At 38.2% G+C, this 17,587-nt stretch overlaps 4 protein-coding genes across 4 annotated transcripts; all 4 read left to right on the top strand.

The window, feature by feature from the left end:
- The first annotated feature begins 1,021 nt into the window (after positions 1-1,021).
- On the top strand, positions 1,022-3,804 carry p2ry12 (purinergic receptor P2Y12). The gene is made up of 3 exons (XM_069706452.1): positions 1,022-1,136; positions 1,497-1,757; positions 2,044-3,804. The coding sequence occupies exons 2-3, from the start codon at positions 1,506-1,508 to the stop codon at positions 2,860-2,862; spliced, it is 1,071 nt and encodes a 356-aa protein (XP_069562553.1). The 5' UTR covers positions 1,022-1,136; positions 1,497-1,505; the 3' UTR covers positions 2,863-3,804.
- Positions 3,805-5,579: 1,775 nt separating this feature from the next.
- LOC138625488 (P2Y purinoceptor 13-like) lies at positions 5,580-6,590 on the top strand. Its single transcript, XM_069706442.1, has one exon. The coding sequence runs from the start codon at positions 5,601-5,603 to the stop codon at positions 6,588-6,590; it is 990 nt and encodes a 329-aa protein (XP_069562543.1). The 5' UTR covers positions 5,580-5,600.
- Positions 6,591-9,207: 2,617 nt separating this feature from the next.
- LOC138625489 (P2Y purinoceptor 13-like) lies at positions 9,208-10,424 on the top strand. The gene is made up of 2 exons (XM_069706443.1): positions 9,208-9,238; positions 9,439-10,424. Exons 1-2 carry the CDS (start codon positions 9,208-9,210, stop codon positions 10,422-10,424), a joined length of 1,017 nt encoding a protein of 338 aa, XP_069562544.1.
- A 1,299-nt stretch (positions 10,425-11,723) lies between these two features.
- LOC138625401 (P2Y purinoceptor 13-like) lies at positions 11,724-15,868 on the top strand. Its single transcript, XM_069706285.1, has 4 exons — positions 11,724-12,252; positions 12,982-13,183; positions 13,282-13,671; positions 14,319-15,868. Exons 2-4 carry the CDS (start codon positions 13,001-13,003, stop codon positions 14,796-14,798), a joined length of 1,053 nt encoding a protein of 350 aa, XP_069562386.1. The 5' UTR covers positions 11,724-12,252; positions 12,982-13,000; the 3' UTR covers positions 14,799-15,868.
- The last annotated feature ends 1,719 nt before the right edge of the window (positions 15,869-17,587 follow it).

Below are 17,587 nucleotides of genomic sequence, written 5' to 3' on the forward strand. Positions count from 1 at the left end.
TGTATAATTACCTGAAACAAAGAATGGTTTTGTTTCATCTTCATGTCTACATAGGGACAAATTAAAAGCCCCTTTGGTGTTTTTCACGAGTTTCACGGCTACCATAGATTCTCTTGCATTCTTGAAAAGGGAAGGTGAGGTGAAGCGTACTCAGCTGACTGAAATCTGCAACCTCACCACTAAATACAGGCTGTACCAGTCCTACAGTGTCTCCTCAGAAAGGCTACAGCTCACTAACAGGACAAAAAAAAAAGGAACTGACATGGAAAATAAAGAGGGGGATGTGTTTAATAACTAATGGTGTGATGACTCATTTCTGCCCTGCGTAACACTGGACATTGGTCATTCCTGTTTTGTAATATTTTCACTTGTTAAACTACTGAAATAATAAGCAGGTTTAACTGGTCCAAATAAGTTACAGCACCTTCGTCAAATGTTGTTGTAATGTATTTATCCAAACATAATAAAACATTTACAGATGACCTAATATTTGTATTCATGCAAACTTTTATAGAGTACATTAACACAAATTGAATATAATTAAAAGTGAACCAAGCTATTACATAAAGTAAAAGACATTGAATGAGAAAGAGTGAACCTACTAGCTTGTATCACACTTTGAAAGAGCAATAAGAAGTCACATATTTATAGCATCTTAAAAACTTAATCCAAACAATTTGACACTATTGTGAATTCACTTAAAAAAGGTCAGAAAATAATCTCTAAAGGTTAATTTTGATAAATGCAATAATTTATTGTACCATGCTATTTCACTGACAATGTCTATTGTTGTGTTTAATTTGGTGTTTATATTTTGCAAATAACTGTCCTTTGGGGTCAATTAATAGTCTGAAGTGAAAGGGTTTTCGTGTCAGTTAAAATAGATCTAGAAATGTTCCCTGCAGACGCAGCTCATGACAGGAAAGAGAAAGGAGAAGGCATCAAGAAAGTCTTCCTGTGATTTACACATCACCAAACCACACGCTAACATACACACACCATTTCCTTCCAAACATCCAAACTGAGTGGACTAAATAGATCGTCACTATCGGATAGCGTTCATACAGAATACTAAAGAGAGAGGGACCTTTACACTCAGGAGGAACTGCACTGACACACATCCTCCAAATCATCAGGTCAGTTACATAACCTTAAATTGTATTTAATGCAGACTATGATAAAGACAATGAAACATGAAAACCAGATAAACTAACCAAACAGCTACAAACACTGCTTTTAGGACTGGTATATTGCTCAGGGCTATTTATGCAATAACATGTCATGCTGAATTAAACACGTGCACACTGAATGTTTCTGCAAAATTTCAAAGCTGTTACACTGTGCAGATTTTTATATCATTTTGTGCACCTTCTGTGAATGTAGTTATAAAAGTGGCTCACTTTTTCACGGCAATACATTGTTTGGGTGGGGGATAGAGGGGAGGGGGTCTTAAGCAATTTTGAAAAGAACTTTCGCTGTCTTTTTTTCATTTTCAGACTACACACATGGAGAGAAACACAACTTTCCCTCTGTTCCCTGGCAGTTACAGCCACACCAACAGCTCTTGTTCCCGTGACAACGTTTTGAAGACAGTGGTTTTTCCTGTCCTCTACATTTTTCTTTTCCTGTTCGGGATGTCACTCAATGGTGTGGCAGTCTGGGTGTTTTTTCGCATCCCCTCACGGTCTCACTTCATTATATATCTGAAGAATATTGTTGTTGCAGATGTCATCATGACCTTCACATTCCCCTTCAAGGTTGGCGACACAAACACAAAAGGCTTATATGTTGTAACTAATAGCTTTATTTATGTTTATTCAATATTTTACTAATAATTTATAGCTTAGTTGTAAGTCATTAATTAGAACATTTATTCTTGGATTCTAAATTGTAAAAAATCTTTTTTGCTCGTACATCTTTTACTTAATCTGTGACAATTTATAGAAAGAGGTGACCTATGAATACATTTATAAATATGTGGTTAAAATTTGAAATGAGTGTTTAACAGTAAGACGTAAAGGTCTGAACGTTGTGTTTTTGCAGGTGTTGGCAGACTCCAACATGGCATCCACTGGCCTCCGGATATTTGTCTGTCGACTTTCCTCTGTGCTCTTTTACCTCACCATGTATATCAGCATCCTCTTCTTTGGCCTCATCAGCATCGATCGCTGCAGAAAGACCCTTACGCCCTTTAGAGGCACTAACTCTGCCCGGTTGGCCCGTCGCAAACTCCTTTCAGGAGCCATCTGGACCTCTCTGCTGATTCTCTGTCTGCCTAACGTCATCCTAACACGTAAAACACCAACTTCTCCATACTTCAAGTGCAGCGACCTGAAGACAGAGGCTGGGCTATTTTGGCATGAGGTGGTGAATCATGTCTGTCAAGTGATTTTCTGGGTTAACCTGGTGACTGTGATAGTATGCTACACTCTAATCACCAAAGAACTGTACAGATCCTACTCCCGCACTAATTCTCACAGCCCTGAAGGGACTATATCTCAAGCCCACCAGGCCAAAAGAAAAATGAATGCAAATGTGTTCCTGGTCCTGGCAGTGTTCTTTGTTTGCTTTGTGCCATTTCACTTCGCCCGAGTGCCATACACGATGAGCCAGACCCGAGGCGTTCTCTTTGATTGTAAACTCAAGCTCTTTTTCTTTCAGCTGAAGGAAAGTACACTTTTTCTCACCTCTCTAAATTCTCTACTGGACCCACTCATTTACTTCTTCCTCTGCAAGTCCTTCAGGACTACTCTGTTCAAGACCCTGCGGCTTCCTCCTGGTACTTGTAGCTGGCTAACAGGGAAAGGGTCAGATACAGATACATGCAGTTCCCCTCTGGGAAACTCCATGGCCTGTACATAAAACCACTGGACACGAGAAAGACTTTTGCAGTATCTGAATGTGCACTTTCTGTTGCTTTGTGTATTGAGAGACACAGTGATCTCGTTTCTGTCTTAATGTTGACTGGCACTGCAATCTGCGAAAGAAAGCAATGAAAACTACATGCCACACAGCTTGTATCATAACAACATAATTTCAACAACAGCCATTTAAACCCTGCAGGTTTCACATTGTAACTTACTGCAATAAACGTATTTTAAATTACCTGTGGGAAACAGTGTATGACCCCTAAGATAAGTTCAACACAAATACACAGTTTTGCTGACGTTTACTCACTAGTGTCAAACTTGAAGAACCTACCCTGGCACATGTTCTTAGTTCTTCTTTCTGTTCTGTATTAAAATTCATAAAAACATAACAACATTGTTTCTCTTCTATATTTTCATTTTCACTAAAACATACTGAAAGAAGAAATGTAAAACAGAGTATTTTTCCAAAATAATGTGTATAATGAGCTTCAAGTTCAATAAATAATCTCCTGTCAGTACACCATGATCTCTTCATATTGCTTGAGCATGAAAGTGCATGTTTGTGTTAGCACTTATTAAATCTTCAAGAAAATTAAACCATATAGCAGGTTACATTTTCTAAACATAATGTGTGCAATTGTTCTGAGTTGTTCTACTAAGTGTGATTCTCACCTATTAAGCCTAAAGTTATCATACACTGGGTTCAGCATTGATGGAATGAGGAAATAGTCAAAGTCAGAATCTACATGCAGTAACATGGAATTTCCAAATGTGCTTAGTGCGTTCTATATCAGCGAGATAGCCAAAAGATTTGGGCACATAAGTGTTTCTGAAATTCATTATGAAGCATCAATAAGCATGTAATAACAGCTTTATTGTATTTTTGGCCGTGTTGTTTGTGCTGACTACTAAAATAACCAAATAATAAATCCCACATGGCCCTCTCAATTTCAATATATGACTCGGCTCCTCTAATGTATCTACTTCTTACTTGTATTTCAAATCGGATTTTTTTTGTGTGTGTCTTAAAGTCTTTCTGCACATTTGGTAAATGGAAATACAGGCTGAAGGCTGGTAAACCTAACAGAAGCAACAAAGCAGCCTTTAGATGTTTAAAGACCGATATTGCTTCTTTGAATCCTGAAAAAAATAAAGCTTACTGTAACTCATGTCATTTGAATTCCTCTAAGATTTGCATCTCCCTGGTTGAAGAGGCTGGCGGACACTTATAATTTATGGTGTTAATCTCCCAGGTTGCACAGTGCAGAGTTCAGGAGAAAACGATTTTTGGTAGTGAGTAGCTTAATATTTTTCACAACTTTCTAAAAGAACTCTTATTAAAGTAAAGACTTTATAGACTGTGATTATCAGAACTTCAAGAACACATCAGCATGGCTTAACTTTGGTTTACCTGTTTCTGTGCATGTCTCTGACAATGAAAAGAATCTGGGTTTGGTCAGTAACAAAATGTCTTAACCACAAGTTGTGAACTATTCATGCAGGAGGAGAGCTATCTTAACCATTCACAATAAACTATGGATGTACTTTGAGGATGTTCTGTATAGAAAAATCCAAATGGTATTACATTGATATCTGCTAAGATGAAACTGTATTGTTCAGGGGCATTAAATTCACTCCCTTACTGCCAGGTTGTTATTACTGTCACAGGCCATTTTCTTGGTATATACTCACCAGTCTAAAATGAACTGTGTAAATGGATACTAACATTGCATGAACTACTAATCTTTATAGTGAATTTACTGATAATGTAAATCCAAGTGAAATATATTTTCAAAGAAGACAAATATAGACAAAAGCTTTAAAGCAACTGATATATGTTATGCACCTCATGATGTCCTTAAAATCTGGTCGATTGTGTGTATGTATATATATATATATATATATATATATATATATATATATATATATATATATATATATATATATATATATATATATATATATATATATATATATATACGGAATATATTTTGTGTCTATATTTGATGAAATAATGCAAGTTTGATGGTTTTTTTTATATTCAGTAAGGTGAAAACAAAACCAGCAATTGCATTACTTCCATCATTCAGTGTCAAAAGTGTAAGTTGAGCGAACAGGGTGCATTCAAATGCTCTGGTCGAGCATTCAAAATCAAATCATATTAACAAATGCTATTTGGAACTAATGACAAATGCAAATCAGGTCCAACTGGGTATGCTGGAAATATTTAAAGCAATAGTAATTCTCAGTCTCAAACACGTACCTAACATATGCTGATTCCACCATTTCAGACCCCAACCTGGTCCTCTCCCGAGCTGAGTGACTACAGTCAAACCCCTTTGCCTTTACATGCTTCGCATCACAAAACGTTCCATCAAGATTTTTATTACAATGTACCATTTTAGTCTTTTAACAAAATTCGTTGAAGCATAGAATTGCAGTATTTTTTTTAACGCTGCTACCCTACGTGAATTTTATCACTCTTTGTACAGGCTAGTCATACATGCATGTACTTTCCATGACATGGTCTCCTCTAATGGACTACTGGCTGTATTACACGCTTTGGCATTAAACTAGGCAGGTTAGTCTGGTCTACAGGGCCCAGAGAACTACTACACTACTTGTGTTCATCTGGCATTATAGATGTATACCAGTTCCTGAATTGTTAGTGGAGCAGAACGTAGACTTTTTTTGTCCTTCATCCCTGTATGTTTTTTTTTCCAGGCCCTGATGATGTCCAACAACACATCACACCCCTCCTCTGACTGCACCCCTCCCAGCCTTGTGACCTTAAATGTGACTGTCTCATACCTCTTCTTCTTCTTGTTCCCCATTGCATTACTGCTCAATGGAGTGGCAGCCTGGGTGTCTTTGCACCTCCGGTCCACCTCTACCTTCGTAGTTTATCTGAAAAACCTAGTGGCGGCTGACCTACTCATGACACTGATGCTCCCTCCAAAGGCAGCTAGTTTGCTTCCTGGAGCAACAGTTGAGTTGAGTGCTGTCACCTGCCGCTACACTGATGTGATTTTCTACTGCTGTTTATACACAAACATTGCATTGATGGGTCTCATCAGTCTGGACCGTTTCTTCAAAATTGTCAGACCATGTGGAAAGGTGTTGGGACAAAACGTGATGTTCAGTGTAGTGATGTCCACCGTTGTTTGGGTTGTGTTATTTAGTGGTACAGGAATACCAACTGTCTTCCTAACTGACCAGAATCCTGCTAATGAAACAGAAAATGTCTGTATGTCCCTGAAAAGTTCAGCGGGCAGGATTTTTCACAAGTATGTCATTTTATGTATGGATATTCTTTTCTGGCTTGTCAGTGCACTGATTGTGTTCTGCTACATCTGCATCACCATGAAAGTCCTGCAGTCCTTCAGGAACTCTGGGAGCAACAACAGCCAAGGAAAGAAGAAAACCAAACTGCGCATCTTCTTGATCCTTCTTGTGTTCTTTGTGTGTTTTGTGCCTCTGCAATTGATACGCATTCCTTATGCGCTAAATGATAGCTTGGAAACTGATCTCTGCACTCAAACATGGATGAAAATAATCCACAATTTAGCCATCTGGGTCTCTACCACAAATGTCTGCCTGGATCCTCTTCTCTGCATCTACCTGTGCAGAGAGTACAGAGGCAAACTGGTTGAAATGATGAGAGGTCGAGGCATCTGTGTTGGGTTATATTCTGGTGAAAGACAGGAGAATTCACAGTAGAAAAAAGTAAACTATTAGCGGTTAGAATAACTTTCAAGAAGTAAGAGATATTTAAGTGGGTCTAAATTAGTCACAAATCAGGTTGTTGTTTTGTTTGATGGAAATATAGATATAGATATATCAGGAAGCAAGTGAAGCTGAGCTGTCTCTATGTAACGATTGGTCTTTACAGTTTGTGTTGTACCGCCCTCTAGTGACCTAATGAGGATTAATATCTACTGAAATTCATGGTTCACTATTGGAAACAAAGTAGACAAATTATTTTAAAAAAAGTTAATAAGTACTGTATCAATTTAATTGTGAAAATATGATATACAAAATTATCATTCTAACCTAAATAAAGTAGGTTCAACCATTTTAATCCAAAAGTCAGAGTGAAGTTTCAATGAATTGCATTGGTTATGTATTGAAGCAGTGTACCTTGATGCATGCACAATGTAATGTGTGTCTGTATATATGTATGTCATCCTCTCTTTCAAGTTTTCATGACTTAACTCTATGTTGTAGCACTGCACAGATGAGTTATTGAGTGACGTATATCAGTAAAGTTTAGTTTCATGTCATCTATTGGTATATTTTTCTGGGACAGGGTCACCACGGACAGTCTCAACATAAGTAGTGTAAGTGTAAAGTATAACAGTAGAATAGTCTAATAAAGCTATATAGGAGGAACGTTTTATTGATAATTTGTAAATTATTCCCTTCATCATTATTATTGTTGTTATTGACGGTAAACTATCATAAAACAGTTTAAACAGGGACTCAATTCAATTAATTTTTCTCTGCTGCATAAGAGAACAAAAATTTGGCCTATTATTTCATATGCCAAAATAAATCATAACCACAACAGTTGTCCTTAATCATCTATTCAAATATAATAATGTCCCTGTCAAAGTGCTCAGTTATCAAAAATATATTTATTTGATTTGCTTCTGTTGAGTTTCTCATGGCCTCATTAAATGATTTCATTAACTTGAATCACTCTCTAAGTAATAAAGTATTTGTATGCAACAGGGTCCTCCTCAGTGACAAACAGTGAAATAAATTTTTTTTTAAGATGAGCCAATGAGGCCACTTAGTTATATCGCACAATACTTCAGCCAGTAAGCAATATATTTTCCTGACAGCTATTGCACTTCCTCTGTTTTGGCAGACAGTACGTTCCAGTGAAGGCTGTAGGTCTTAGATACCACCATGATGGTGCCACTGTACCAATTGCTGCAGAATCACCTTTTCATTTCTTGGAATAACTGATGCAAACAATCAATCAGTCAGTTATATGTAAATAAACTTAAAGAAACAATGACAAATGCATTGCACAGAAATGGAGAAAACTATTTGTCCGTTTAGCTTTTTGATCAAAGAAACATAAATTCATAATAAAATATCCTTCAAAGGAAAGGTAATTTCTTCTGCCAGCAGTAAACATCACAATAACAATAACAAAGGGGAAATGATGTGTATTTAGTATTGTAAATGATGCTCAGAGCTAATGGCACGTCGATGTTAGGAACATCTATTACATAACATTTACAAGGCTGACGATTTGCATAAAAGTTAGAGTTGACTATTCTTGTCTGTAAACAATTATAAATAATAATTTTAAAGGTGACAGAGATAGTGATGTCTGACGCTCATGTGTAGTCCAAAGACAACATGGGAACTCTAAATCCTAGCCTTCACCTATTCAAGCTCAGCTCTGAGCACTCCTCACATTGTGCATTGTGTACTCAATGATGCTTGTTTTGCTTTTGCAAAGACCAGGATGTTTTTCCTATTTTTGCATACATCCTGATAAATTGCCGGTTTTCTCAAAGCTGAAACATTGATTTGCTTGTTAGGAAAATCAACAGTGTTTCTTAAACACCTACCGGGTCAGTATATTGTCACAGACTGCCATCTCGGGACTTTCCGTGTGACAAGAGCGAGTCAAGTCAGCAACTGTAAGTTATTATCAAAATATATCTTATACAAATGTAGTGTTTGTTTTCTGATTAATTTGTCAGGGATAACAATGATAGCCACTCAAATAATTGTTGAACATCTTCTGAAAACTTCTCTTGAAACATTATATATATATATACATTATATATGTATATATATAGAAAATAATTTGTTCTGAGCTCTGTTATTTAAAGTTCGGTCGAGACAGACTCTCCTACAAGAAGTCAATGTTTTCCATGAAAATAAATATCTTTCCTTAATCTTTCTATCAGTAGTGTTTCCATGTGTTTAATGGGTTGAATTAGTTACTTCCTCAACGACACTATTTTGCAAAGTCAATAAGAAAATGAGTTGCCGTTTTATGACAAGAAAGCCATTCTTATTCCCTTATTAATAGAGAATTTGCAGTTCCATGTAGGCCTATTTACTTTTTTGGCTAGGGTTAGAAAATGAGGAACTCTGAAGTACTGTACATAAAACATTGAACATAGGCACTAGAAAATGGCATTTGTGTGTCACAGAAAAACTGTAAAATACCTTTGTAAAATACTAATAAAGGTATATTTATTCAAACTGCTATGGAGCAAACAATATAACAACTGACACACTGCTTCTTTTGCTTTGCATAGCCTACAACTTGGAGTCTGAGAAGCGAGAGATAATGCAAGAAGGGATGGATCAACCCTTTCTAACTACCCAGCAGAGTGAGTGAAGAACTCAAACAAGTCACACTCTTCACATAAAAGTGAAAAAAGTCAAATCAGAAATTGTCCAAATAATCCAGCACATATTCAGTAGGACAGCATGTATAAAACACTATGTGACTGTACAGCCATATAAGGCAAAAATCTTTCTTAAAAACAGCTGAACTGTGGGTTCTAAAATGTCTTTTCTTTTTCCTTAGGCGCAGTGATACCGTCAAACGGGACATCTCACGATGCCTCAGAGTGCGACAGTCTAACTTACAACCCAAACATCGTCCCAGCTCTCTACTTTTTAATGTTCCCAGTTGCCTTGTTGCTCAACAGTGTGGCAGCCTGGGTGTCTCTGCACCTTAAGTCCACCTCCACCTTTGTGGTGTACCTGAAAAATCTAGTGGCTGCTGACACTGTAATGACCTTCATCATGTCAATCAAAGCTGCGAGTGACTTGCCAGGTGCGTCGGAAATGTTATTCGTAGTGTCGTGCCGTTTCTTCCGTGTCATCTTCTACAACACATTGTACACATGTATCACTCTGTTGGGCCTTATCGGTCTTGACCGTTTCTTTAAGATCATGATGCCCCGCAGCAAGCTGTTCAGTCAGAATCTGACCTTTAGCAAAGTGATATCAGGCTTAGTCTGGGTGATACTGTTTGTAGGGACAGCTTTACCAAATATCATTTTAAGTAACAAGTCAGTCGGCAATATGACAGAGCTCAACAGTTGTATGCAGCTGAAAGGACCTGCAGGACTGGAATTCCATGAGCACGCAGTGATTTTTCTCAATGGTTTATTCTGGTTTATCAGTGTGGTCATTACGGTTTGCTACATTTGCATCACAAACAAAGTTATCCAGTCTTTCAGAAACTCTGGCAGCAGTAACAGCCAGGGAAAGCAAAAAATCAAACTACGTGTTTTTCTGGTTCTCATTGTCTTTTTTGTGTTATTCGGACCGTACCACATCATCAGGATCCCGTACACTTTTCAGCAAGTCAACTATTCTTCAGATAGCCCCTGCTCTACAGTAACGGGCAAGTTTGCAAAAGAACTCAGCCTCTTTCTTGCCACAACAAACATCTGCATGGACCCACTTCTCTATGTCTTTCTGTGTCGAGAGTTCAGAGAGAAACTGAAGTCGATGATGGAAAATGTTTCCATCTCATTTAAAGCTTCAGTGTGTAGGATTTAGGGGGATCTATTGGCAGAAATGGAATATATCGTTTATAATTATGTGTGTCATTAGTTCATAACTGCGTGAAACTTTGTATTCTTGTTACCTTAGAATGATCTTTTGTATTTACATTGGGAGAGAGTCCTCTTCCACGGAGGGCACCATGTTGCACTTCCATGTTTCTACAGTAGCCCAAAAGGGGCAAAAAAAATAAAAAATAAAAATAAAAATACTGGGTCTTGAGAGGGACTTTCATGTTTTTAGTGATTTTTAGTGGACACCCTAGATTCTCCTACATGCTTGGAAAAGATAGCATGGTATTGTGCGTCCATAAATTCCCGGTGTGAATACATAGGTCTGGCTACTCTTCATTGGGAATCATTCCCAGTTGCTGCATCCTTCTGGCCGAAGACCTCGGGGTTAATTTTGACCACCATATGCGTTTGTCTTGATTGGCTCTGAATTTGATGTTGATTTTTTTTTCATTCACTTGCTGAAATGTTGTTATTTATTTAATTAAATTGTAACAGCTTGTTTGTATCATTGCTTTGTGTCTTGCCACAGTGTGGCTCTAAATAGCTCTAAAACTATTAATAGGAAATACAGTTAATATGGATGAGATAAACATTATGAGATCAGAGGGTCATGTATCATAAAGCTGTTCTTTTTTCTCAACAAAGTAGCTCAGGAAGACTTATATTATATTATATTATTATTATTATTATTATTATTATTATTATTATTTTATTATATTATTATATTGGACCTTCAGTGTGACGCATTTGAAATTAAAACCAAGGTTGTGGTCACCTCAAACCTACAGTCTCTGCATACACATCTGAAAATCACAGGAAGTAATGATGCGGTGTTCTTAGAATGCACTATTTTTTATCAAGGAAGCACAAAAGGGAATACAACTCAGTGAAAACAAAACTTGATCACATATGAGTGGACGAGACTGTTCAATCAATTATTATTTTATAAATGCAACTGAAAATAAAACACAGCACATGTAGATATATTAGTATCTAAAAAATTATATTTTGCACAAATTACTTAAAAACTTGCTTGTTCAGTCATGGAAAACTTTGCAGTTATAAAAGAAACTGTAGAAACCATGTCATGAGAAGCGGAGCATGCATGCGAATCTTGCCCACTAAAACCACTTCTTATGAGTGGTAAGACTAACGAGAAGTGAAAGATACAGAAAAGTGTGGGTGGAGTAGTCAGGTGCAGGAGGTCTCTGAATGTGGGTGAAAAAAATAGTTTATGGCTCTGGTGTTTGCCTGTCAAACAGCTACTGAGGCTGACGCAAGCTAACGGAGGCAGAGGGACTGGCACGGAGCAGAACAAGCCTCTCAGCAGACAATTGGAACAGGAAGCAAGGAAGGAAAGGGTCTTTCACCCGGAGGAAGACTGGCAAACTCATTGGGATTGTGACAAGACATCCACACAGTAGCTCCAGAGGCCACCCATTGTAAGAGCATCAAACACACACACAGTTTAAGAGCGAGAGAGAGAGAGAGAGAGAGAGAGAGAGAGAGAGAGAGAGAGAGAGAGAGAGAGAGAGAGAGTAGGGGGGTGGAATTACTGAGAAAGACATAGAGACTCAAACCTCAGGTCAGAACTAGCATTTCTTGACTGATCCAAGAAGCTCAAGAAACACCAAGAGGCTTTAAATTTGGATTTGTCTTTCATTTCATTTTCTTCCCAGAGGTAAAAAAAAAAAAAAAAAAAAGAGGAATTGGATACTTCATTGCTTCATTTTTGTGAAATAATGTATTTTCTCATTGCTTTCCTCATTATTCCTCTCATGCCTCACAGACGATAAAGACACAAAAATAAGGTAAGATTCAATTATTGGCTTTACAAGTATCTTGAAATACATTTCAAAACTAGGCACAAAGATATAATTTTTGTATCAACAGTTTCAAATGATCTAATTAACATTAATATGCAAACTATAACAGACCAACTTTTGAAAGTATTATATACTTTAGTTGCCATAGCACCTGCTCCTGGCCTCAGTGTTATTCTAAGTGGTGAGGGACACCAGACAGATAAACTGTCAAACAGAAGGAGCATACAGAATTAATAAGTGCAATAATTGTTTGTTTGATTTCTCTAAAACTGTATGTTCTTGCTCTGGAATTAGACTGTTCAGTTCAACTGGCAGTGACGCCACTGAACTAACGGTTTGTAGTGGTCATGCTGTAATTAGTGTTTGTATTACACAGAAATGGATTTGTATGCTCCTGAAAGTGGCCCTAACGTGTTCATATAAAGACAGGAACACATCTGATCCTTCACACTCGAGACTTGATTCTTAACACCAGTTACGCAAATGAATAAACATATGTACCACAACAACAAACATTTTTAGAATTCAACTAGAGTTGTTTGAGAAAATTTCAGAAGATCCATAAAATAATAAGAGCAGACAAAAAGCTGAAATTGTAAAATATGTGTTGACTATGGATTTAACATATTACAGTGTTCGTTCTTTGCGTAATTTCTTTATAAGTTGACGATGTTTCTATCACATTTCCTCTTTCTGTCTCTGATCCCGTCAAAGGTCTACGCGAGATCAGAAGATGAACAACACGCTGTCCAACGCTTCCATCAAGTGTGGTCGGGATACCAGTGTAACCGCGGTGGTTTTCCCCTGTCTATACAGTCTCCTCTTTATAGTCGCCTTGATACTGAATTCCCTGGCTGCATGGATCTTCTTCAGCATCCCCAGCACCTCAACATTTGTGGTCTTTCTGAAAAATGTGGTGAGCCATTAGTCTTTTGCTCGGTAAAGTTTGGTGTCAAAGCAAGCAGGCAAACAACAACACGTACAAATCCCAAACTTGTGACCCTTCGACAACAGGTGGTGGCTGACCTGCTGATGACGCTGACCATCCCTCTGAGAGTCTTAAGCGATGCGGGTGTGGGTTCCTGGCGTCTACGTGCCTTCCACTGCCGATACTCTGCCGTTCTCTTCTACATCACCATGTACATCAGCATCCTCCTGCTCGGTCTCATTAGCTTGGACCGCTACCTGAAGATCGTCAGGCCCTTTGGGAGGTGTCCCCTGCAGCGGGTCCGTGTTGGTCAGGTGCTGAGCGCAGCTGTTTGGGTGGTAATGTTGTCTTTAGCGCTACCCAACGTGATTCTGAGTGACCAGTCACCGCCAGTCTCTCAAGGCAGATTGAAGTGCTCCTCCATGAAGAGCAACGCGGGCCTGTTGTGGCATGAAGGATTCAACTACTTCTGTCAGGTAGCTATAATAGATTAACCTTTTGAGAATAGGGTTGGAAAATATGTGGCTTTTATGTCGATCTTGTGATATGAAGCCAGATATTGTCTTACATTTTGGATATTGCAATATCATAATAAGGCATATTTGTTGATTTTCTTTTGGTTTGAAAGGCTGCATTATAGTAATGTCATTTGTATGAACTTACCAGACTGTTCTTAGTCATTGTATCTACATTACTGATAATTATTTATCTAAAATCTCTGTGTAAATATGTTGGGAAGCACCAATAGTCATCCCAACAATATCAATCAACATAGTTCATCAAAAATATGAATATAATGATAATTAAAAAATAATATCAGTAATAATAATAAGCGAAAGCATATTTCTGTTGACTTAGATGATAAGCTCAATACCATACTTACATTTGAGAGTGAGATCAAGCTTTTCATCTAACTCTCAATAAGATAGTGAATGAGGCTATTTCATATTATATCTGCACTGCTATATCAGCAGATTTAAATTTGCGGCACACTATTCATTGTATAATTCCTAAAAAGTTAACTGTACTACAAATGGCCTTTTAATTACTCAACCGTGACTGCTGAGAAAAACTTGTGAGAAGCTCCTGTCTTTCTTCATGTTTTGTTCTTGTGAAATTCCAGGTGGTTTTTTGGGGCACGTTTGCTTTGATGGTGGTTTGTTACACATTCATCAGCAAGAAGGTCTACGAGTCATACAAAACCTCAAGGAGCAGCTCGCATGCAGCCAGTCGGCGGACAAAGGGAAAGGTCTTTGTGGTGGTGGGGGTGTTCTTCATCTGCTTTGCCCCCTTTCATTTTGCCCGGGTTCCCTACACTCTGACCCAGACCCGCAGCATGGCGAGTCATTGCAAGGCACAGAATGCACTCTACATTGCCAAGGAAACCACCCTTTGGCTGTCAGCCACTAATGTTTGCCTTGACCCGCTAATTTACTTGTTCCTGTGCAAAATGTTCAGGAAAAGGCTGACAGCCACGATCTGCCGAAAGCCACTCAACAAAGGTATCAAGGAATCTCAGACGGCAACATCAAGTCAACTGGAGATGTCACAAATAGACCACAATAACAGACTGTCATATAATGGCATGCCACAACAAAGCTGATAATGCGCAATGGGACAAAATTAATAAATGTAAAAGTCGAGGAGAGACGAGACACTGCCTGAAAGAATACCTGTTCTACTTGTAAATAGCAATTTATCTTGACGAAAAAGGTTGTAAAAAGATCTAAAAAATTAAGGCCACGTTATCAAAATCTGATGAATGGACAATGTTCTGTAACATGTGGCCATGGTCAAGGTTTAGTGTCAGCAATGATTACTGTTTTTGACACAGCACTAACCAAACACTTTTTCACTGTGTTTACCGAGTCATCCAACACGTTTCCTTCATTGTGCTTACTATCATTTGTTTTACTTCCTTCTCTCTAATCTCGTTCTAACTGCACTTTCCCTTCGCAAACCTTGGGCTGAAGAGTCAACATCTTGGCAGCATAAATATTCCAATGACCACAGCGGAGAGCCAACGACTGCAACAGACACTGCTCCCAGCAATTTAAATACCAATAACAATATCAATAAAAAATATATATTTTTCATACTGCAATCGAAAAGTATTCACTTTTATGCGTGTCATTATTGGGTCAACTCAGAGTAAGCCACAGTCCAAAAGTATTTAAATATGAATGAGGTTCCAGATTAGATTGAGGGGGTGAAACACGAATCAAAAACATAAAGGGACGGTGGGGGAGGGGGGCATTCCTTGTGGTGAGCAGTGAAAATGATTAACATCCTTCACAAGACATTGAGTGATGTCTAGTAGCTTATTGCTGGTAGCAGACTTCCTGTGAGGGTTGCAGTTTCTTCGAGCTGTCATATGACACCGAAAAAGAAAGAAAGAAATGTCCTATGATATACTGTAAAGACAATGAAACACAACTTCTCTCTTCTTGATGAGCTGTTACTGAACTGAGGAGAAACAGACTCTATAAAAAGGGACTTGGGTCATGTTTGACCTGAACTACATTGAAACAGAAAGAACAGAGTCAACTAATAAGCAGAATATGTATGTGGGAAAACTGTGGAGAATCAGAAAGTAAAATGGGAAGAGACAGCAACAACACATGCATTCTTTTCACTTCCCCATGCACTTTATTACCATGAACTGCTACTTATTCACTGCATTTGTGTTAATAAAGTGGTACATGTGTATTTCAAGTTTGTAAATATAAAACTTGTTAAACTCAATGAAAGATGATTATGTGCATTGTCTTTTTTTATGTATTTATTATAGTGGCGATCAGTATGTAAGGATATTTTGATAATTACTGAGGAATGCACTAACCAGAGCTGCCTATTCATATCGCTCTGTTGGAGATCAGATGTTTGATAAAACTAAATGCAAACCAAATCGAAAACCACACAGCAAAGCTGCAAGCCTCTGCAAGTGCAGCGTGTAGCCTTTTGCAATAACACTGCAGCGTCTGGTTAACTTTGGAATTGAACAAAAAAAGAGGAAAAATATAGAACTGGGCTTTTTCTAACACCGCAACCGGGTTTCAGGACATTCACAAACTGGTTCTGCAGGATTAATGTCACTTCCCACATGATTTATAATCACGCCTGCATGTGGGCTTGATTAATATAATAATGAAATATGATCTTTCTTCATCCCACCCTCTGTCGGTTACGACAGAGGCTGATATTTGGCCAGGAAATTAATGAGCTACAGAGCGGTCAGAGCAGCGACTGCAGCCAGGGGAAGGACCGTTTGTCACCCTCAGATTAAATCCTGTGACAGATGACCCCGCAGTACTGAATTATGAGAAATTCTAAATGACATTCATGTAAATTAAATAAACCCCGGAGATAGTGTAGCCGAGCCACTTGCACTGACACAAGTTGGGGACAAAAAAAAAAGAGCTTCATAACAAGAGGGCAGGTAGAAGCAGGGACTGACCGTTTCTGGCTGCGTGGAGGTACAGCCTACATGTCAGACAACCTGTCATGTCGACACGTCAGTGATGCCAATCAGCAAGTTCATGAATGTTTCATGTCCTCGAGAGGCTATTAGAGCTTCAGACTTAAGCTGTGGGTCAAAAAAGTAGCTCTCACATTTTTCAATTGTTCAAACTTCCACTTGATAAACTGGAGCCCTCTCTCTCTCTCTCTCTCTCCTTAAGACGGATGTACATCTTAGATTTTAGACTGATAAAGATCATTTTAGTGTGTGACAGTGGCTCAGGCGGTAGAGCAGGCTGTCAATTAATAGCACGGTACGTTCCCCTTTGCCTCAACACCAAGCCGCAAGTTATTAAATCGGGTGAGCACCTTGCAACTCTGTTAGTGTGTGAGCGTGTGAAAACAGGGGAATGACAGCCACAAATTTTAATGCCGGAAAGGTAAAAACAAACCAACACGTGCAGTTCAAATAACATAACACACAAACAGAGCTCGAAGTCAGTAACAGGGAAGAACATAGTAGGCCTTAACTTTAACATTCAAATAGGCAAAATCCAGAAGTGTGGGATTAATCTTGTCTCATGATAACAAAATCTCCCAGGAAGCAAACATGAATAAATAAACTAAAAGCAACAAAATTAGCTCAGAGGGAGAATTTACAATAAAATGTTACGAGAGTGCTACATTTGATCATGTTTAATCTCATACAGATGAAGGACATGTCCTAAAAATCCACAACAACCTATTTTGGCCAATACGAGGCAAAGACCCCCTGAGAAGGAGGCCATAACCTCATTTGGGTCAGACCACAATATTTTCTCTTTTAACTTCCTCTCCAGTTGGAAATGTGTCATGCTGCATCAGTAGTTACTGTTCCACATTTTTAAACATACAGTATACAACCTTCAGCAATGGCATTGACAGAGCTTGAGC

Source organism: Brachyistius frenatus, unplaced genomic scaffold (assembly GCF_029030835.1).
Source record: "Brachyistius frenatus isolate BFR_SWC_R1_liver_20210118 unplaced genomic scaffold, ASM2903083v1 Contig_62, whole genome shotgun sequence".
Taxonomy (NCBI): Eukaryota; Metazoa; Chordata; class Actinopteri; family Embiotocidae; genus Brachyistius; species Brachyistius frenatus.

Bases quoted from the DNA above. Each gene is read 5' to 3' on its own strand.
- p2ry12 (XM_069706452.1), top strand. From the start codon at position 1,506: ATGGAGAGAAACACAACTTTCCCTCTGTTCCCTGGCAGTTACAGCCAC. The intron at 1,758-2,043 runs GTTGGCGACACA...GTGTTTTTGCAG, and splicing joins CCTTCACATTCCCCTTCAAG to GTGTTGGCAGACTCCAACAT.
- LOC138625401 (XM_069706285.1), top strand. From the start codon at position 13,001: ATGAACAACACGCTGTCCAACGCTTCCATCAAGTGTGGTCGGGATACC. The intron at 13,184-13,281 runs GTGAGCCATTAG...CTTCGACAACAG, and splicing joins TGGTCTTTCTGAAAAATGTG to GTGGTGGCTGACCTGCTGAT. The intron at 13,672-14,318 runs GTAGCTATAATA...GTGAAATTCCAG, and splicing joins GATTCAACTACTTCTGTCAG to GTGGTTTTTTGGGGCACGTT.
- LOC138625488 (XM_069706442.1), top strand. From the start codon at position 5,601: ATGATGTCCAACAACACATCACACCCCTCCTCTGACTGCACCCCTCCC.
- LOC138625489 (XM_069706443.1), top strand. From the start codon at position 9,208: ATGGATCAACCCTTTCTAACTACCCAGCAGA. The intron at 9,239-9,438 runs GTGAGTGAAGAA...CTTTTTCCTTAG, and splicing joins CTTTCTAACTACCCAGCAGA to GCGCAGTGATACCGTCAAAC.